At 38.5% G+C, this 22,013-nt stretch overlaps 1 protein-coding gene across 3 annotated transcripts in view; it reads left to right on the top strand.

Moving 5' to 3' along the window:
* The window catches only part of MEGF11 (multiple EGF like domains 11), a 192,604-nt gene that overhangs the window by 14,553 nt on the left and 156,038 nt on the right, over nucleotides 1-22,013 (top strand). For all 3 annotated transcript variants that reach the window (XM_031555353.1, XM_031555352.1, XM_031555354.1), the window contains exon 5: nucleotides 11,518-11,610. In XM_031555353.1, the coding sequence (XP_031411213.1) occupies nucleotides 11,518-11,610 (93 nt within the window). The remainder of the gene's footprint in view (nucleotides 1-11,517; nucleotides 11,611-22,013) is intronic.

Genomic DNA, 22,013 nt, shown 5'->3' with positions numbered 1-22,013 from the left:
ATGAAAATAAAGTTTAAAACTGAAGTTGTTTTCTTAACCACTCCTCTACGTTCTTCTCTTATTTACTAGATTTATTTTCCTCATGCTCTGAAGAAGTTTGAAAGCCTAGTAAGGTAGGAGAGAGAGAAAGATGGAGAGGAAATAATTTTGTCTAAATCAAGATGGCCTTCAGAAAGAGTTTCTGTGTTTCTACTTAAAAAACCTGTGATAGCAGCACTGTAGTTTCCTCTGGCTGCAACCCTCCCTTCCCTGACCCATCCCAAAGCCTACAACACAACAGTTCTAGTCACATGGGAAGCTGCTGGTTGAGTGCTGGGACAACTCTGGGACAAGCTCCCTGTTGACTGAAGAAAACGGCCACCATAATGTAGGCCAGGTCCAGTTACAGTCACCCCTTTTCCCCATTTCTAGGGGAAATCTTATGTAGGCATCTTGTAAGCCTGAAACTCTAAATGAGAAGGTATCAGTGTCACAATAAGAATGCCTGAAATGCATACAATAGAATAACAGTGTACAGACATGCTATAGTTAATGAAACACACTCATCAATATGATCCTCATGAAATTGCCTCATGGGTTTTTTTGGTCTTTCAACTTCTTGATTTAATAGTGACAGGAGAATACATTCAAAGCTGGTGTGATCCACTCTTTTCTAATACTTTTCATTTCAGAGCCTTGGAGAGGCTGAGCCAGTGCTGGCAGTTGTCTGGGCTGGCAGAGGGTTTGCGGCCTTGCTCCTGCCACCCTCTGTTCTCTCAGCCATTTATAGCAGCCAGGGATGCCCTAAATATGTCAGCCTGTGCAGGCAGGAGGAAGTGTTTGGCTAGCTGGGTGCAGTTACTATAGTTCAGCTATTCTCCATCTCCTCTGCAACAGGAAAGAGGCAGGAAGCACTTCACTGAGGGAATTTGGACCAAGAAATGCACCTCAAGCCTAGGTGTTCTGCTTTCAGCATCTTCCTATGCATAACATATACATCTCTCTTGTGAACTTTTGGAATGTATCTGTAGCTATTGTTTCTTCTTAGCAGTGCCTTCTAAAAACACAAGTGACATCCACTTTAGGAATACTACACGAGCTGCCATTTGAAACCGTACCAAGTTAGTTGAATTTATTAATACTGATTTCTTAAATGCTGGGAATGGCTTTACTGGATGGGTGATCAGGCACTTGTATTCTTCTCATTCCCAGTCAGCTTTGTCTTGTGTGGCATGTGTTCTGTGTCTCATGGTAGGATAGCCGTGCAATATTCCATGGACTTCACAGCACTTTTGCAGCTGCATCCATTTCTGATGAATATATGATATGAGCCTATAAAAAATAGGACAGCAACTCTGTAGCTTAATGCAAGTTGATGGTACTGTTATGAAGCAAGTCTTCACAAGTTGTAGAAAGTAATCACATATGGTAAAATTTAAAAAAAAAAACAACTTACAACTCTGCAACATATATCATCTAGTGCCAATGTGTAAAAAATATTAAGATGCCAAATGATGCACGTGTGGAACTTTAGAGCTCACTTCTTCCTATTGAAACAGAATTTTTGCATGGAGACCCTGCCTTTCAGCGGTGATGAATGATACAGCTTCCATCAACTTAGAGCTGAGAAGAGTGGGCATACACCATTTCTGAGCAGTGTTAACACCTCAACAACAATAAATGTCAGCTGTCACTGTTGAATTAACAGCTTATCTGCAGACTGAGTTGTGCTTTTGTATGGATGCACATGGATGTGCTAATTCTTTCTTTAACTTTGTACAGCAAAGCAACTTCCTGAGACATTTGCATGAGGAATTTTAGTAAAGCGGGTGAATAATGAAGCAAAACAGCATGAGTTCTGCGTGGGGAAATAAAAAAGTGTGTTAAAGTGAAAGGGCTGGTGGTGAACTCAGGGTGCTCAAAGTACACATTGGTGGTATTTTTCAGTTTGAAAGAGAGTCAGTTGGCAAGTCAGTGTTTGGTTCTGGTTCTCACCAAAATAAGATGATTATGTTGGATGATAGTTTCGAAAGCATCTGATAACACTTCATAATCCAGTACAGGGTAAGATTATTAATCAAACATCAAAAAGGCTAATCGGAGAGAGCTCTTCTAAGCAAGATCCAGCCACAGCTACTTCCTCTAGAACCAGATACTCTTTGACTGTTTATGTAGACATCTATTTTTCTTTCTGTTACAGGATTATAGCACCCCACTTTATATTTGTGTATTGTTGCACATGCTTTTCACTTCAATAAATGTGTTTAAGGCTCCTCAGGGAATTTTTTCGTGAAACTCCAGACCGTTGCAGATATGATCGTGAAGCATTTTTAAATAATTTATCTTCAGTATTTGTAACACAAGTATTTGCTTCTGCAAAACTTGCTCTCTGGTGCAATAAGTCAAGAGACATTTTCAATCTATTTAATCCCAAAACCTTCCTTCTTTTTATCAAGATTTTTCTTTTCTGAATACTGTGATTTACTTGTATTGCTGTAATTAATTAGAAATGTCTGCAGAAGCACGAAAAGATGGTCTTCCTTGAAAAACTTACAACTTAAGTGTGTAAATTGAATCAAATATAGAGACTTTTTCTGGTTAAGAAATAAGAAAGTGTGTGTGAAGCACATTATAAGCATACTTTTAAAGAAATTAAACTAGATATTCAGTATAACAAGTAACATAAGTACACTTTCAGTTACAGCAATGTTGTGCATATGCAGGCTCTACTGAAGTAAAAGTCATGGATTTGTACCTCAGAATTTGATATCTCCCCACTTACATTCACATGTGTCACTCTTTTGGGAATATACAGTTTAAAGAGAATTCCTTTTAAAAACGTCATTGAAATTTTTCATAATGATTATCCTTCCCCAAATATTGTGAAGTAGTTTTGTATAAACATAAATGCAATAAAAATTGCATGCAATTTTTACCTTATAGTAAAGAGTGGGCAGCTTAAAAGAGCTTCTGACTGTGTAGGTAAAAGTTTTTATTTTCTATGCCTATCTTCTATTCTCAGGCAGCAGCATGAATCACAAGAACAGGAGAGTATATTTTGCCATATCCCATTAGTAGAAAATTTCTCTGTACAATTAGACATTACTAAGAAGTTGGACTTAAGTCTAAATCATTGACATCCCGCAACCCAGACTTGGTTACAGAAAGTTTGAACTAGTGGCTTCAGATAAGAATCAGTCCCCACATTATACAGTAATTTGTTCCTGGGGTCTTTTTTTGCAGTTCTTTCAATAAGTTGCTATGAGACACATTACTGTGGTTCCTTTTGAAATGTGAGAAAAGTGAAAAGTGTTTGCATTTAAATATTCCATCCCCAGTAATGTTAGCGTTGCTCATACATTAACATGATCTTCAAACAGAATATACTTCTGTTCTTGATTTCATCTGGGTGACCTTCATTTTCAGAGTGTAGCTTGATATGAAATGAAATCTGAAATGCATTGGCCCTCTAGGGCCCATGCCAAAAAATCGCCTGGTCTCAATGACAGGTTTGCCTTTAGAAATTTGTCCATATTCAGCCTATTTTTGTGAGAAACAAAGAAAAGGATTTTTGTTGGACTGGTTTGATGAAATCTGGAGTAAGAATGAGGAAAGAATTTGTGTGGCAAAATCAATGGTTTATTCAATGTGCTATAGACTAAAATTCATCTAGGGGAATTGGTGTGATTTTGTTTTACTCGATGTTGCATTGCTCAGCAAAGGTTGCACAAAGTATCGTGCAGTCCAGACATCTTGATCTATTTTTGATCTGTTAGGAAAAATATTTTTGATGCAGCCATCCTCAGTCTTACACGCAGCACATATCCTCATCCGATGAAAATCAATCAGCAGTGGAGCTGTGTCATTTACTGACAGAAAATAAAATTTTCTTGGCATAAGGCCCACATTTCAGGGCAAGTCAGTAAGCAGAGAACTATGGACATGCAGCAATGCTACCAGATTCAAAAACAAACTGAAACTGGAATATGGTGGAAATTGTACACAAAGAAATTCACTCTCTGTCCTGAGTGATTAATCTGTATGCAAGTGCTGTAATTCTGAGGTGATTTCCTGAGAACAAGGCAAGATACCTTGGTTATTGTAGCAGGCTCTTCAGGCCCAGGTTTGACAGATCAGGTTACTCTCTGCGAGTAGGTTTGGCTGTTTTTCCATATGTTAGTGCGAAAGCTGGAAGGACCAGGGATTTTAGTAGGTACAAGTTTTTCCCTTTTCCCCAACCCATCAAGAATTTCATTTGCTCAGATTACAGAAAAAGAAGAAATTTACCTGAGGTCGGGAACAGAATGACAGAGAACTGGGGCCTCCTCTGGCAAATACTTTTTGAACACATTTGGTTTTGGTGAAGTGAGTTCTACCGGATCATACAGAGAGAAAATGAAAGATGGTGCCTAGGAGTGGATGTTAATATTTCTGTGTCACTTGGAGAAAGATGGTAGTGCTGTTATGTTACTGAGGGTGCAATATAAAGCACAATTTGGGCAGTGTAAAACACAAGTTTGCATAAAGCTTGCTGGTTGGATGAATCTAGTTTCAGTAGAAAATCAACTAGTGAAAATGTGTTTTCTACAAATTGCTGGAAAGAGTCAGTCAATTTACCTAAAAAATGGAAGGAGTAGACAGAGGACACAAGAAGGGAAAAGCTTTCCTGGGTCATAGATTCTGCTCTGCTGATTCAGGATCTCTCTTAACCTCATTAACAGTTTGAACCAGTGGTAATGATTGTTTTAAACTCTGCAGTGAGGCAATGGGAAATCATTTACTAGAAGAAGTTAAATGCTGAAAATTATCCCACAGAATAATATTGTATTAAAACATTGATTAGAAGAATTGATCTCAGCGTAAGTCTTTCCCCTCAACATGGTAGAAAGCAATGATTGTTTCTAGTTGAAGCAGTATCAGAAAATGCATAAAATCAGTCTCAGGACTGAAATAATCAACAATTATCAATAGTTAATTGATCTCCTAGGAGTTCTTTGTGTGCTGAGTTCCACTTTCTGTTGTGGCAGTGAGAAAGACCGAGCTCTAGACATGGTAGGTAGGTTGGGTGTGTGACTTACCTTAAAGCAGTCAAGAGTTAACTTAAAGGTAGAATTTCTCTCTTCTCCCCACCATTCCAGCCTAGTTGCTTGTATCCCCTGTGTGGACTGTCATCTCTGATTTTGGTGTGAGGTCTTGCCTTTGTATTAGACACTAGTCATATATCTGTTGAAACGAGGCATTAGAATCACAGAATCACAGAACTGTGGGTGCATGAAGGGACCTCTAGAGATCACGTAGTCTAAAGATGTTTTTTCTTCACTGCAGAATTTGGTTAGGTTCTTAAACTTCACTTCTTAGTGTCTTTGCCCACATTCTTCTTGCCAGAGCTTCATTTGTTATTTTGTCTGCACATCTATGGATTAGTGTTGCTTTTACCCAGCCTTGCAAGCTGTCCCTTTTGCAGGGCAGGTGCACTTCAAAGATCAGAGTCCTGCAGTGCTTTCCCACAACTCCCTTTTCATGCTTGCGAGTATTGCAGAGCTCTTCTGTTATTCGCACAGCCAAAGATACAAAGTAGTTCAGCGTACTGACCCCAGTTCTGCTCTTCTGACATTTGCTGCTATTAGGAGGCTACTTTTCAGTTCTCATTCAGACATTGTAAAATGGTAAGTACCATCTCCCATTCCCTTTCTCTACCAGAGCAAGTGAAACCTATGGGGCATCCAAATGACACAAAGAGTCTGTTAAATGTGTGGCTCCCGTTGACCTCTCCCTTTGCAGGACTCTAACTTTCTCTATTACTGTCACTGGCACTATTTTATGAACACTGACGTTATGCTGTTTCTTTCTCATGGATGTTCTGCTCCAGCTCCACTGTTTATTGGGCCCAACTATACTGCAATTCTAAAAGTGCTCCACTAGTCTTGCTTTTCTCAGGGCACCTGGAAGTAGAGGCTATAGTTGCAATGAGGACTAAACTGAATTCTCATCAGTGCCTGATCCTCCAGTAATCAGTAAAATGTAAGTAGTCCTTCTGTGGAGTACCAGAGAGTCTGAAATGTGCAGTCTGGCTGATGTTATGTCAGGATCTATAAACTTGTGTCATCTGCCTGAAACACTCAGCCATGACAAGAGTATCAGAGTCTCCGCTTTAGCCTTCTCATTAGAGCCACAGGTTGCCATTTGTCTAGTAATAGAAAATGGACTGAAACTGATGTAAGTTTTGCGCTTATTAACAAATCTTCACTTCCTAGCAGATTCATGTAGGGATTTACTGATATTTTGTCAACGATGACAGTGACGTATGTCAGATTCTGCTCCTGAGAGAAGACAAAATCCTCAAAATGTATGTCCTCAATTCTTTTACTTTAGCCATTCACAAGTCATTTCTGGCACAGTGTGCTCCATAAGCTTTGGCAGAGTATCAAGACTGAGGATAACACAACGTAGCTGCTCTCTTGAACAGATCGATATCTCGCTAAGGCAATGGTCAGAGCCTCCCCATCTCCTGAACAAGAAAGACCATAGATTCTGTTTGGATTGCATAAATATGTAGTCTCTAACTCCAAATCTGCCAAAAAATGTAATAGCATTACAGCTACTGGAAAAGGAGTTGATCTTATGACCCATTGCTGTTACGTGATCTACATCAATTTCATCTTTCCTTTGCTTACATTGATCTCCTTGTTTTTGTACTTTTTTTTTTATTGGCGCTGTCATTAGGTACCAAGAAGGAGATGAAAAATAAGGGTTACTATACACTCAAACAATAAATTCCTCATAGCTAGGCAGTCTCTGACATCTTTTCATGTCTTCGTCTATTGAGGTTGCTAATCCTGCATTAAATTGCTATCCAAGGTGATAAATTAATAAAGGAATCCTGAGTGATAACCACAGAAATAAACATTAAGCAATACAGAGAAGAATTATCCCACTTTGTTGAAAAAATTATCCAGGAAGCAATCTAATCAGCACGATTCCTGATAGAAAGTCAGTGATTTAATGGGAGAATCTTCTGTTCCACAAATAAGCAGTAATCTAAAAATATGGGAAACCTTCCTAGCATTAGCTGTAGTCATCCTTCTTCTGCTATCAAACCTCACTTTTCTAAGCACATCCTAAGAGAACCTAGCCAAAAGCTGACTACAGGCTTATCTAATGAAGCTGATATCTTAGACTCCGCACAACCTGGATTCAGGCCAGTACATTAAAATGGAAGCACCAGAGTGGCCCTGAGTGAACAGATTCATAAAGGATAAAGGGGCAAACATCCTTTTTCATCTTTTCTGACCTCTCTGTATTATCTGAAACTGCTGGCCATGAGATAACTGCTATTTCACCTGACAAAATTGTTCTTTCCCCTAAAAGTGGCACTGGAGACTAGAAGGATGTGCTGCAATGGCCCAAACTGATCCAGGGACACATATTAAATTGCAAAGGAAAACATCACTTCTTCCATTAAATGTCTGCTTTGTGGAGTCCAACTACTGTCAAACTGGTTAGGTGACCTGAAGTTACCAGCAGCATAGAAAAAATGCAGGCTTTCCTTTGGTTCACAACAAAGCAAAATGGTCAGTGTTTGGATGAGATCGGTTTGTAGTGAAGAAAATCTGGCAGTCTGCCTGAAGTAGGGCAGAGAAAAGGAAAATGTTTTGAAGAACTTGCAGTCACGGCACAGAATCCTCTGGGCACGTGCAGGATCACAACAGAGCAGTTCATTCTGTGTAGTTCTGGGAGAGCATCTTGAGGTTGGGTCCACACAAAGGAATGCAGCACCAAGGAAGACAGAATAGCTCTGGATCCCTGGGCTATGGCTGCTTTTGTCTGGGAGAGACTCACTGTGGTGCCACTTCAAATAGCTCTGCAATGAAATGAAATGCTCCTTTCTCTAGGCAGAAAAGGCTGCCCCACTTAGCAGTGTACTACTCAGTAACAGCATCCTGCTGGGGATACTGCTTGGGGACATAGACATTTAATATACCGAGTCCAAATTCAGGAAAACAATTAAAAAATAAGTGCTATTGTTAGAGAAATCTATGTGGTCATTTCAGGTTTGAAAGGAGTTTAATCTTTAGGTCTATTTCTCTGAGTATTGACCTTATGTATTAAAAAATCCCACTGTTTATAATTATAAAGGAGGTGATAAGCATCAAATGAATTGTTACAGAAGCCTTTTGTTGACTTTTTTTCCATGATAAGGAGCAGTTGCTGTGTGACCTTGAATATGGTCAAATAACTCATGCTAAACGCATTGCTGTAAAGATGGCATTTTGGCAGGGCTTTGATGTAGGTCATTTTATTACCAGGCTGAATCAAACTACAAACTGATCTTAAACTCATGCCAAGAATGCTAATAATAAATTGATCAATGAGGTGCTGGATTGTTCAAGAGAACTGGTCAAGGGAAAATGCAGGCATAAAAAGTCTGGAATTCCAAAAGATGAGCTGCTTGGGCTTTCATACTGGGAGGAATTATATTTCCTTGCATTAGTGTAAGTTTTCTTTACTCCAGGGGCTTTTAGCTGTATGTTGAGCAGGGCAGGACCAAAAAGTATATATACTTATCTTTATTTTTCTTGACCTTTATGTGCAAGTAATTTTTATAGTTCCATTAACTAGTAAGATCATTTGCAAACCACTGTATAAAGTATATTATGAAGAATGCCTTGGGGACCATCGTATCCTGTTATGCTGAATGTTAATAGAATGAAAAATTAATTTAAACTCTACAGATTAGAACAAGACAAGACTTCCTTTTTGTAAGGGAAATTTCAAATTTTATTTGCCATGGTAAAATATAGAGTGATACCCAAATGTGACCTTTATGTGGACCTTTATAGGCCTGATTTGAGGCAGGCAATGCATGAGTCTGATTATTTGTCTCCTCACATAAACTGACATATAAAAGCTTCACTTTTTTAAAAAGGGGGATTTCTGTGACCCCATTTATAGGATTAGTCCTGTGTAATTTCATAGCTTTAAATGAATGTATCCTAGTAAGTTCATAGTTGCTTGCTTAGCTAGTTACAAAGCAAAGGTGAGATCACCCACAGTTCCAAGGATTGTCTTTACCTTTCTTAACTCACTAATTGCTCTTTAAACATTGTCATCTTCAAGTACAATGGAGTTCAAAATGCCTAGAAAGCAAAGATGCAAAAATTGTGTGTTTCACATGGACTGCTTTAGAAGAGGAGCAGCATCTTGAGTCCTGCTTACAAGTCTCACATTGCACACTTCCCAAGAACTGGAGCGTTATTAAAGAAATCAGCACTTCTGTCTATAGACAAGTAATTAAGTGAGGTTTATTATCTCAATTAGCTATTATTATTTCATATTTTTTTTAACAAGTTAAGGTGTACTATGTCTGTGTGGCTAAGTCAACTAAATTTATACCAGTAATTAGCAGGTGCTTTGTCATTTGGAAAAGTAATAGTCCACCATCAGCTTTCAGCTGACCTGTTGCACGTTTTACATGGAAGGATGATTTATTGATGTAAATGCCTATATAGGGAACAGAAACAATCTCAGTTTTGATTTCCTTAATTCTAGTAGAACTTACGTGTTAAGAGTTATATCAGCGCAAAATGTATTCTTAGGTGAAGCTACATGAAGCACAGTTTTCTAAGTAGCCATATCCCAGCATATCGTGTGCCTTTCTGCACAATGTGCTTTTAATAGCAACTTCTACATTTGTGGCTGTCATTTGTGTGAACTGCTCCTTGTCGTAGGTAACAGTCACTTTTCAGTGACTGCATGAAGGCATGTATTTCTTTATGGAAAAATGCTGCTTTTCTAATATGCTGTCTTGAATTTCATCTTACATCTGTAGACTAGGATGCCTCACTGTCTTCTGAAACTCTAACTCAAGTGAAATAAATGCACAAAAGATTAGGACAATTAGTGGCTAGAGAATTAGCTATCAATATTTCATGCTCTCTGCAATACTGTCTAAACACAAGATATGAAATAAGAATAAATTTCAGTTCTGACACGTAGTGAACCTAAAAAAGAAATGACTAAGCTCTTGCAGTTGTAACAAGGCAGTATCCTTATCACTGGTCACATGTGATTTGATGGATAAAGAGCAGGAAGATCTGTCCAATGGGATTATTGAAAGATCACACATCATTTAAAGTTGGACTTAAATATATTGTGAATACGTTACTGGGTTTGGTCTCCAAGGACCGGAACATAGAATAGGCAGCAAAATGTTTCTGTTGGCTTTGATGCCAGGCTGAGTGCTCCAAGATGTGCTCCAATCTGATAGTCCAGATAGGATGTCAAACACAGCAGAAACTGCTTAAATTTTCAAGACGATGGTGGAAAATGTGTTTTCAGTGGGGTACCTGGGAAATAAAAGGTTTTCTCTGATGTGGATGTGGGACTTTATGAAGGTTCACTGACTGATTTAAAATAAACCAGGTAATTCAGCCTGATTTTCATTATAGCAACAAAAGAAAATACCTCCCAGATCAGCTTAGCTTGCCTTGTTTTAGACAGAAATGAATTAATATTTGTCTTGGAATAAGTCTTCTGTAGTCTAGCTGCAGCCAGTTCTTGGTTAAGTAAGTACAATACCCACATTTCCCATCTGATAGAAAAACAAGGATATGCAAACAATAGAGCTCTTTCAATATAGTGATCTAATTGCTGCTACATCATGTTCATTAAGAGCTTATATATGTTAGTTTAGATGAAAATTATGTTTCAAATTAACCATCAGGTTAGAATCACTTTCACACAAAGCTTTTGGCAGTGTCCTGAGTGGTGAAATAGAAACAGGGCACTAAGTAAGGATCTGCTTTTAAAGTAGGTATTCAGTGTTGTCCAAGTTTGTTTGTTTGTGACAGGCAAACTCTGGAAAGTAAATTATACAGCCCAGCAGCACAGGAGAAGACATGTCTTAAAACCATGAACTGTTCCTACAAGGGAAGAAGCAAAAGAGATTCTCCTATATATGTCCCTAGGTTAACTGGCAAGTGAGACACCAGTCAGGCTTTCATAGTTTGAGGATCTTGATCTTTCAAGAACCCAAAAGTGGACAACTATGGTAGAGAATACTTCAGTTATGGAAAACTTGATGACCTCGAGAAGACAAGCCTGCACTTACATACTTTGTGTAGTAAAATTATTCCTTTTCCTCAAGCTATTTTGTACAAATCTGTTTTTGAGTCTTTGGAGTTCCATTTTCTTTCATGAACTGGAATAAAAGAAGCCAGTATTCTGTAATCATAATAATCCTAAGTGTCAGTTTGTTAAAAATTTTATTATGAAGCAAAACTGCTAACCAAAGTAATTTCTGGTGTTAGAGTTTTTCATTACAAAGAGCTGAACTGACAAATGAGTTTATTGCTGTCTAGAGAACTATATTTTATTTTGGTCACTAAATATTAATTAAATCTTACAAGTAATTATTTTTTGTTTGTTTTCTTTGTTTAATATTTTTAAACAAAATGTTGCTCTCTAAGGCATAGTTTAGTGGATGTTTACCAACAGCTTAATATATTTACAAAACTGTGTATTATTTCTTCTTAACAGCACTCTGCACAGAGGAGTGTGTGCATGGAAGATGTGTTTCTCCTGACACTTGTCATTGTGAACCAGGATGGGGAGGTACTGATTGCTCTAGTGGTGAGTAAAGATTACAAAAATGTAATAAAGATATATACTGCTATTAAAAATTGTAGGAAACAAAGCAGTGGCCTTAGAAATTGGATGCTTTAAATGGAAATTGAAGCTTGTCAGTTGGTTGTTTTGCAGTGATTAATGTGTGATATTACCCTTTCCTACAGTAGTGACTTTCGATTTTTCGCTTGTTCTTATAAAGAAATGTTAAATGCAGTGAAGGATGCTCTTAATGCTCTCTATCCTGTTATTGGAATACCAATGTAGATATTATACCTCTATTATCATTTTTTTTTTCTTCAATCTTTACTACTTCAAATTCTTCATCAAGAGTTTTGTGTAGTAGCTGGGATATTTTTTAGGCAGAATACTTGTCCAATTGAAGCCAGTGGGATTTTTACCATTGACTCTTCATGCAGCTCAGATTCTTCCTTCTGACTTGAAATCCACACCCTGAATTATCTGTACTGCACAAGGTGGGAAAATGGTAGAGATGGGAGTTCTACACTGTTTACTAGAAAATCAATTCACACTTTAGGCTTTCAGTTCTTTCAGCTGGAGAAGATTTTCATGTCAAAGTTTCTTAATTGATAAAGGTAAGTTTAAGTCTACGTGACTAGTTCATGCTAAAGTGAGATAGCAAGCATTCTTTCTGGTATAAACATCAGAGAAGGATGTAAAATTGGTCCAATCAATTACTGACATAACAGAAATAAGCTTGTTAATTGAACTCTGTGTATTAGGCAAGTAAGTAAAGCTGCATATACAAAGATCTTTATAGTCATTTACAGAACAAACGTTTTATTTTGCTGTTAGTCCCTTCCTTCCTTGCACATTGATTGTGATCTTAAGAAAGAGACATCATTACCAGGCAAAAAGATAACAGGTAAAGGTCGGTATCAGAAGAGAACAAGAGTTCAATTTGACTGGGGGAACACCTACAGAGGCTAAAGTCAATGGACAGACTGTTCTCTGGTTACCTGTTTTCTGTCTGCAGCTTTGCTGCTATCTTCCCACTTACGGCAGGAAAGGCAACTATGAGAGGAAGGGGAGCAGAAAGAAAAGCCATGTAACTTTTTGGGATGACCTGAAATATAGTCAAGGGAAAAACTTGGAAGGTATATCTTACTAAATATCTGTCTAGAACAATACTGCTATCTTGAGAAAAATAGTTATTTTAATTGTAAAATAATTTAGTGTCTCAGATAATTATTTTACCCTTTGGTTATTTTTGGCAGTAGACAATGATCAACCTAACAGGCAGTGGGTTTTTACACACTGCATATGTACTTAGAGAATTTCAAAAATGAGAAAATAATAAAAACCTTGTGATCATACATCACATGTTCATTTACACACACATGCATACACACTAAGAGTAACAAGCATTCCAAAGCACGAATGGGCCTTGCGAACTAAAACTAGCCAGTGTCTCATATTAAATTACACTAATCTTGCAAGAGAAGATAAAAAGAAAAAGAAGGTTTTTCCTATATTGAATATTTAGCTTTTTAAAGTAATTAGGAATATTAAAGTACTGACAAAGATTGAGATAGAAACATTATTCATAACTTTTATTTCCGCACTGGGCAGCAATCCAGTATATTTCATTTATGAGATTTCAGCAGTGGAAAGAGAAGCAGTAGCCAATTCCTAAATTAAATATGCCCTGTTAACTTTTATAAATGATAGCCCAGGATTAGCTTAAAAATTTAAGCTTACATTTTATTAATATAATTAGTGTGTTCACTGGACTATTGTGCCCACTGTCTTTCATTCCACTTGTTATATGCTGGGCAACATGCATTCTTGTCCTAAGGTCTGATCTGACAAGCACCACTGTCAAGTGTAATGCTTGTAAGTGTGAATGGCCTCACTGAAGTTAGCCTTTACTGCAGCCATGAGAGTTACTCACTTTTATGCCTGATACTAAAAGTTTGGATGACTGGCCTCCTTACTGTTCGGAAACCTTGTTTGAATTAAAAGGCATAGAACAGTTATCAGCTGGATACTTTACAATCATTGCTCTGAGTATTTCCACGAGAGAAGCTGAAAGCCTTTTCCTGGCTGATGCTGATCCAATTCAGATACAGTGGTGATTCACACATTGGGACTTACCTTTATCCATCAATAATTTGGAAAACTATATTCACTTTTACTGGACTAATCTATTACCTGTGTCTACTTTCTTCTTATTACTTCATTAATATTGAACAGCTGCATGAATGTCTGCAGTGACAAATAAATGTGATTTGTTAGATGTTTCTGAATGGCTGGTAAAGCTGTGCTCCAGATAAACTGAATCTGTTGGTTACATCCCAGCCACAAGTTCTGTGTGTGGCCCTTGAGCTTTGCTATGTGAACCTCAGTATGAGTGATTTCATAAAGTCACAGGCATATTGCTTTTACTGTTGGCAATTTGATACTGTTTTACTGGGAAAGCAGTTGCTTGGCAAAATCTTTAGATTTAAAAAATCACAGAGGAGAAGTAATTGTTCCCTGAAAGTAACATTAAGAAAGGGAGCCTGATTGACACTGGCTGTCACTGTTGTGTACCTGGAAAAGGTCTAGGACCCAGCTCGAGGTATCTCAACACTGCAAGCCAGACTAGTGTAGCTTTCTAAAATTTATGTATATCCTCATTTGATTTGGTGACTCACATTCAAACGTAACCAGAGCTCCAGCACAAGGTCCAAGTGTCACTTCAAAACAAAAGTCAGGTACAAATGTTTGGGTTTTCTTCTTTTGGTGTGCTGCAAAGAGTGCCTGTGTTAGGAAAGCATGTGGATTCTGACATTGAGCATAGATTTCCTAGAGAGGCACGGTTTTGATGTTAAATCCAGTTTCTTAGTGTTATTGTTCTCCCTTGACTGGAAGATATACAGTTAAATGGTTTGAATAGTTATAGTGACAGCCTGTAGTCATCCAAACAATTTAAAATCCTTTTCAGACTTCATTTCATGCTTTCATAAAACTCAGCCTGTAAGACTGCGGTCAGAAATCTCACCGTTTTGTGCATCTTCCAGTGACTGATCATGGAACGTGTTAGAGTTCATCTGTTGTCAAGGTTAAAATAAGTTCAGATGAATTGCTAAACAATTATTTAAAAAAAAAAAAAGTGCCATATTCAGCTCTGCATGCCTCTATACCTGTGTTTTACTGCATGCTGTTGTACATCTGTTGATGCCTGCAGGCCTAGCCTTGATTTCATGCTATAAAGCTGCAATATATTAAGGCTTGATTACCATAACAATAAAAAGAGAAGTAATGAGGTATTAACTAAAGAAGCTCTTGAATAAGAAGTTTTTCGAGGTTTTAATGATGTTAAAAATTAAAAGTCTTTAAAAAGCACATACCTTTTCCCTTCTCTTTTAACTTGGTTTTGATTTGTTTAAAATCATGCCCATTATGTCCATGCAATCTGCAGTGTTTTGTTGGTTTTCTTAATACAAAGGAAAATGGCAAATGCTCTGTGTGAACTTACCTGCTCACCTGTCCAATTATTTCAAAGCAATTAACTTCAAACAGTATGATATACTGGCGTGAAGTTCTGGTAGGGATATAATTGACTGTTGGTGGTTACCTGGCCTTTTCTGGGTCTTGATAATAACCATCTGTATTTGTAAGTATTTAGGCCCCAATCCAGGAAAGCACTTAAGCATGTCCTTAAGTTGACACATGAGCAGAACTTTTCATCTACTTTAAATTAAGCAGGTGTTTGAGGATGTTGCTGAATCAGTTTTGAAGAAACAACTGAAAATACCTCAGTGAAATCTAAGACCCTCATTGAACTCATCAGGCCTATAGAGAAGAAGGTTGTCTCTCTTCCAGAATGCCAAAGCTCATCAGGCCGCATTACTGAAGACTTATTTTTACTCTAACAAGTGTTTTTCTTTGTGAGGAAGATCACCAATATCTCCCTGTAAGAAGGGGATTCACCAAACAGTGGACAACAGGTGGAAAAAGGAAAGTTCAGAGCAAGCACCCTGAATTATAAGCAAGAACCTTCCAAAACTGTGTGTGCCAGTTTCAGAAATTTCAAAGTAAAGAAACAGAGAAGTTGTAATGACAAACTAAAGTGGTTTTCAATACGTTTGCTTTGCTAGTAGTTTCAGCAGAAAATATAGTACTTGTCCAAAGTGTTATTAAATGGATGTTGGCTTAATAATGCCAAACCTTCCTTTCTGCTTCATCACCTGAGGAGAGGGGCTGTGCTATTGCTGTCTGGCATGGGCAGCTCAGTACTGTACACATATGTATAACAAGATTTCTTTGGAAAGAATGTTCCATAGAAATGATCATCAAGAGTAAGAAACTATTTCATTTTGTCAAAAATAGCCAAGGTCATCACAACAGGCAAGTATGACCTAACAGCAAGATCACATTTAAGGGTATAGCCCTAGAGCAGCTGGAGTGCTTCAGTTCTGAAACTTGTGATGAATGAGAACTGCAGACACTGTGCTAAATCTGAAAGGGGGTGTTGCTTGACAAGTTATGAAAGAAATAGTAGAAATCTCAGGAGAAAAAGTGAATATTTTAAATGGGTCCATGGCGTTCTACAGGTTTGCTTTTGGCTTCCATATTCTCAGAATGCTTTGAACTATTTCTGAAGAAGGCATAAAGCTCAAAGGAATGCTGTGACATGTATGACTTGTGTACAAAGCATTAAATGAAATTCAGCTTAAGATCAGGGATGTATCTGATGGAATCATTAGCTAAATTTTTGTCCTTGGCTTCTGAAGACAGGAGGGCTGACTGGGAAGGCACCCTGGGAAGAGGTGTAGAGGTGTGGAACCTCGACAGTTCCAGTCCTTGAGTGGAGTGCTACTTCGGTTCAGGGGCTGTCCTTGAAAGACAACTGTCCATGTTTCCTGTGTAGGAGTTTGTCTGTGCAACAAGTTTGTATCACAAGGATTGCTTCACCAATGTGACAGAATTGGAGAGATGTCTCTATTTCCAGTGAACCCTTGTATTTCATACATCAGTGCAAAATCTAAGTTTAGGTAAAATTTCTAAAAATCTGTTTATAAGCAGACGGTGGTCTTTTAACTTTTAATATACATTTCATTTAAGCCAAGCTCAAACTTCAGCGTAATGCTGATGTGATTTGCAGATTCAGTGACAGCTGCATCATGCAAAGAAACGTACATATATAAAGGCAAGCTCCAGTGAGGGTGCACACAAGGATCTTTCTGTATCAATTACAAAGCAGAATGGATCTCTTTCTTTCAGACTGTTCTTCCTTAAACATCCCAGTCCCTTCAACCTCTGAGCTAGTGTGGTCAGGTAAGCAGCTGCTGTCTCATTTCTGCCTCTGCAGGCTGTGGAGCCCACGCGTGCTCGGGCTCACACGTCAGGCTGTCTGTGTGAGGCCATCTCTGTAGCAGCTGCGCTTCCTGGGACAGCCTACACAGGACAGCCTGTAACCAGGGAGCTGAGCATAAACACAAGCTGCTGTTCAGCACAGTTAGCACAGCAGCATGTCCCACATATATATTTTTACACAGATAATTTGGCTGCATTAAACTCGACTAATCTGTCATTTTTCATTATGTGGGAATAGTTTTTCTCTCTCTGAAGGTGATTGCTACTCACATGGTTGTGGTATTTTCTTCTCACTCTGTAACAGACATGATAGCGTACTCTGAGCTTCTAAGAGTTAACTGCTTTGGAGGTGCTGTGAGCTTATGGAAAGGGGTGAGAGTTACATTTGCCTTGACTTTTCCCCAGAGTAACTGGACCGAGCAGAAGCCAACAGTTGATCCTGGAAAGGGAAATGTAGATTCAAGATTTACTTGAGAGAAATTGCTCTTTGCACCTCTGCTGTGTGATTCATTGATGATGAGTAGATCAGTTGTTCAGTTGTCCTAAAAGTTGTACTAAAGAGAGTGAAAAATAGAAATTCAGCACCCTGTGTCCTTTTACTTTTTTATCTTCATCTTCACTGTCACAGGGTGGGAAAGGACTTCCTTGAATCAGCTGCTCTTGTCTGAGGCCCGTGTAGTGACAGATCATTCTCTCCCATCAGTTCCAGCTCTCCTTTGAGACTGCCTTCTTTGAATGATTTTGAAGATTTGACTGAGCTGTCCTCACTCTGCTTCGGTCCCTGGAGTTCTGCCTTGCTCACAGTGTTGCTCTTCAGATGTGATCTGGCAGTGTACTTCATGTGTATGAGTAGTACTTTTAAAGTCATTAATGAACAACTGATGTTTTTATGTAAGATAAATGCTTAAGTCATTATTTGAATGGGAACATAAGAGATGAGGGGGGAAATCAGGTTGATGAGGATCTCATTTAGGGACCAAGAGAGTTACTAAGTATCATCCAGGCTTATCAGTGACAGTTACTTCTTTCAATGTGTTAAAAGCAAACTCAGCTGCACCAAAAAAAAAGAGAGCCCCCAAGCTCAATGCTGGGTGTCCCACAGAGAAGGACAATCTGCAGGGCACTGATCTGAACATGTTTGTCAGTTCTAAACAGAGGTGATGCTTTGACCTATCGCATAGGTGGGATAAATAATACAGGTATGTGGTGTGATAAGCCTCCAGGTGTAAAATATTATTTTAATGTAAAATGTTATTAGAATAATTCTGCACAATTATGTAATTATTGCAATATTACTACAATCATCTCCTCTGTTAAATCATCCAGTTCTTTCTATGTTTGTCTACTTTGGTTAAAGAGATGAGCCATAATGAGTTATATGCTAGAGCGAATATTCATATAGAACTCAGATGATCTGTTAAAACCAGGCTTCTCATTTGTACCTAGGTCTATAGTTGTAATATTGGTATACATACACATTGATTTAAGGCATATAGTGGGCAAACAGGAGGTAGGAGGCCAGAGCTGATGGCTATCTGAGCACAGCACCTCACCTCATGTTTACTTGGTCTCGTGCCTCTCATGAGCTGTATGTGACCAGTATGGAAATTCTGCATTCTGTGTAACTGAACTGTTAGACAATTGGATCATGCCTTGCACTTCTAGAAAATCAATCTACTGGCTCTCTGAATCCAACTCTGAATTCATGCTGGAATCCAAAGACAAGAGAGGTTATGTGCAAATTTTTTGGTGTAAAACCTTACTTGTTGCCCATCATTAGAGACTGAGGGCTTTGGGGGGGGGAGGGGGGACACGCAGAGATGCTCAGGTCTCATAGAAGAGAAAGGGGTGTGTGTGCAGGAATGCTGGGAGCAAGCAGGATTCTGTGTTGAAGTTTTGTTTGTGACCAAGGCAATTGTGTTGATGAGTTGTCTCTAATTGGGAGTACAGGTTTACACCTCAACGGTAATTTTCAGTAAAGGAAATTATGGTTTCTAGTGCTGAATGGGCTTAATGCATTCTGGTGCAGGTCTTCCTGAGGTTATACAAGGGGGAATTTGGCTGACATACACCTTTTTTTGTCTGCCTAATTGTTGAGAACTGAGGAGACTTTATATTAAAGCAGTATATGTGTTATGAGTTGTTAGTTTTATTAATTTGACTGAGGTTTTCTTCACTTTGGACAGGGTAATAGCTATAAAAGAAGGAATCTACTAAAATATCTTTTTTAATGAACTGAATTACTAATGTTAAGTTTCATTGCTGAAGCATCTTGCAGTAATGTGGCTTTAAATGTGCACTACACAAATGAACAGACTTTAGATCAATTTAAAAGTATCACTGCTATCATTTCGTGGCCTGGATGCTAAAGTGCTGCCACTTGGAGAAAAGAGCAGAATTCCTTCTGCCACAGTGCAGGCAAAAGTCTCAGGCTTAGACACCAATTCAAAAGTATTCCCAGGGTTTTTGCTTGCTAACAGAAAAACAAGTGTAATGGTTCTAAGCTGATTATTTCAGTGCTTGCTAGAGTGATGCATTTCAAAGAATGCTTGGAGAGGGCAGAGCTCTGCTCACTGCTGGCCCTAAGGTATCTGCAAATCCCTCTGAGCTGGTTCTGGTGGCTGCAGCAGAGGAGCCTGAGGCTGGCTCTGACTTCTGCTGGATTCTGAGTAGCTGTCTCCAGAGATGTGTGATACAAGTGGGAAAGACCCTGCTGGCCCTTCACCTATTTGTGTTCTTGGGATGTTTCCAAAGATGCTCTTCCTAATTGCAGCGCTATTTTAAAGGCAGTGGTTAAGCATCAAGATCAGAAGGGATTTTCCTTCTTTCTCTCATCCATCATTTGTGTTAATGTATGATATGATAACATATTTCTGAAGTGAAATGTTTTCATAAAATGTTTCTCTGACTAATCTTGTTCTGCTAGATTACACTTCTGAAAAGCCCCACAAATAGATACCCTGACACTTGTCTGGAATCCTTATAAAACATGGAAAAAGAGTTTGCCACGGGAGAAGATATCTTGTGTCCTCGGTGAAATGAATGTTTGTTGAAACAGCTTGTTTGCCTCAGTGATGTGGAGAGAAATAATGAAATAGCAGAGGGCTGAACTACAGCCTATCTGACTGTAAATGCAGGGATGGGAGCGGGACTTCATACCACTGCTCACAGGTGAGCATCTTACTCTTGCTGCTAATCTAGCTTTGGCAATGAATGCAGAGGGCCCTTAGTTATCTGTGCAGAAAAGCATACAAAATAAGGAAATGTATTATGGTCGAAGCAAAAAAAATGAGCAGATGGTGTGCTAGCACCATACCTGCCTCTCTGAGGGGATTGCTGTAGCACAGCCACCACTTACAAACACACTGTTATGAACTGACCCCAAACCCAGGAAGAACAAGGAGAACATGATACACATGGAAGCATAGAATAGACAGAGAACAAAATAAAGATTGAGGTATGACAGCGGAAGAATGTGGGGGGAATAGAGGAAAACCAAGTAACAGGTGAGGCAATAGGCAGAAGCAGTTGGGGCAGGAAGAGTGCAGAGAAATGGAACTGAGAAAATGAATGGTGAAATGCAGTAGTTGTGCAAAACGAACACTTCAGTGTTCATGCGAGGCACTAACCATTTCAGACTTGTGAGCAGTTAATGCCTCATTCTACAGAGAAGAAAGTACAAATTTGGTTGAAATTAAAGTAGAAGGAGGAGAGAATAGAATGGTGGTGGAAGAGAAGATAGTACAGCCAGGCCAATAATGGTGAAAATTGCTGTTACTTTGAGAGAACAAAAGGAATGGCAAAGATCAAGGGGAGGCAAACCCTGATGTGCCAGGTATTGCCTCAAACAGGAAAAACAGAGGTGTTGAATGAATGCTTTTTATCATGCAAAAAACATTAGTGAAGTGAGAAAGAATGTGATGCTTGCAAACTAGCGGTAATAATCAGGCAGAAGAAAGATTTAGAGATGAAGTTTTCTGTCTAAAGTGGCATTTGTCTTTTTGGTACCGGCAAAGAAACCCATTAAAGTGTTTATGCAGGGATGTAAACATCTATTCTATGGTAGTCATCGGCACTATAGCTTCAATAAACAGTGTTTAATGTTTAAACAAGATATATTGCAGTGGGATGCTGGAACTTATGGAGCTTTCAACTGCCAAAACTGCTTTTTCTTGGCCTGGAAAAGTAGTGCAAGCAAGAAAAGTGCAGTTTTTAACCACCAGTTTTTATGTTTTTACTGACAAAAATGTTAGGGTAATATCAGAAATTTTGCACATTAAGGAAAATTTCTACAGTCAAAAGTTCACTTGTACTGCTGCACTCAAGGAAACATTTTACATCTCCAGTCTTAACCCTTCTTTTTACCATTTAAACATCTTGAATGTGTACTCTATAATAAGCACATCCCTCGGTCATTTCTTTACAGCTCCAGAAGACTTGCTTTAGTCCAGAAAAACTGCAGGATGTTGTTTATAAAACATGCTGGTGTTAACCCAGCAGAATATCTAAAAGTTTTGGATTGAAAATAGGAGTTCAAAATACCTGAATCTTGTTCAAGAAAACCCAGTTGAATACCATTTGTCAGAAAGCTGGGAAGAGACCCAAGTGTCACATATTTGGGTGTCACTTTCTTTGTAATGACAAGAACTCTAGAAATATGAACAATGAACTAAATGATGAGTACAATCAGGTGATAGCAATACATGTTGAGTTTCTGGGTTGTGGAGTAAAATAAAATGAGACCAATTGCTATACAGAGACGTGCTTAAAGGGACAAAGAAAGGCAAAAAATGGAAAATGTATGGGACAAGTTCCTATCCATATCTACTTCTTAAAAAGAAGTTTCAGCCACTTTCCTACCTTATGTGTGTTATGCAAGATAGATTTAGAGCCCGTTTGAAACAACAGTAAATGTCAGATAGGAATGATGTGTGTATTATTACTCAGACTATTTTATATCAGGAAGATCTTTGTGGACATCATCCAGAAAGAACAGAGATAAAACACTCTTCTTTGATCCTAGAGGGTGGTCAGTCAACAGAAAAGTCTCTGCAGTTCATCATTTTCAGAAGCTTTCCTGCCTA

The sequence above is a fragment of the Meleagris gallopavo genome, chromosome 12 (genome assembly GCF_000146605.3).
Source record: "Meleagris gallopavo isolate NT-WF06-2002-E0010 breed Aviagen turkey brand Nicholas breeding stock chromosome 12, Turkey_5.1, whole genome shotgun sequence".
Lineage (NCBI taxonomy): Eukaryota > Metazoa > Chordata > Aves > Galliformes > Phasianidae > Meleagris > Meleagris gallopavo.
Note: the sequence above shows the minus strand (reverse complement) of the source record. Positions and strands in the feature narration are given on the sequence as shown.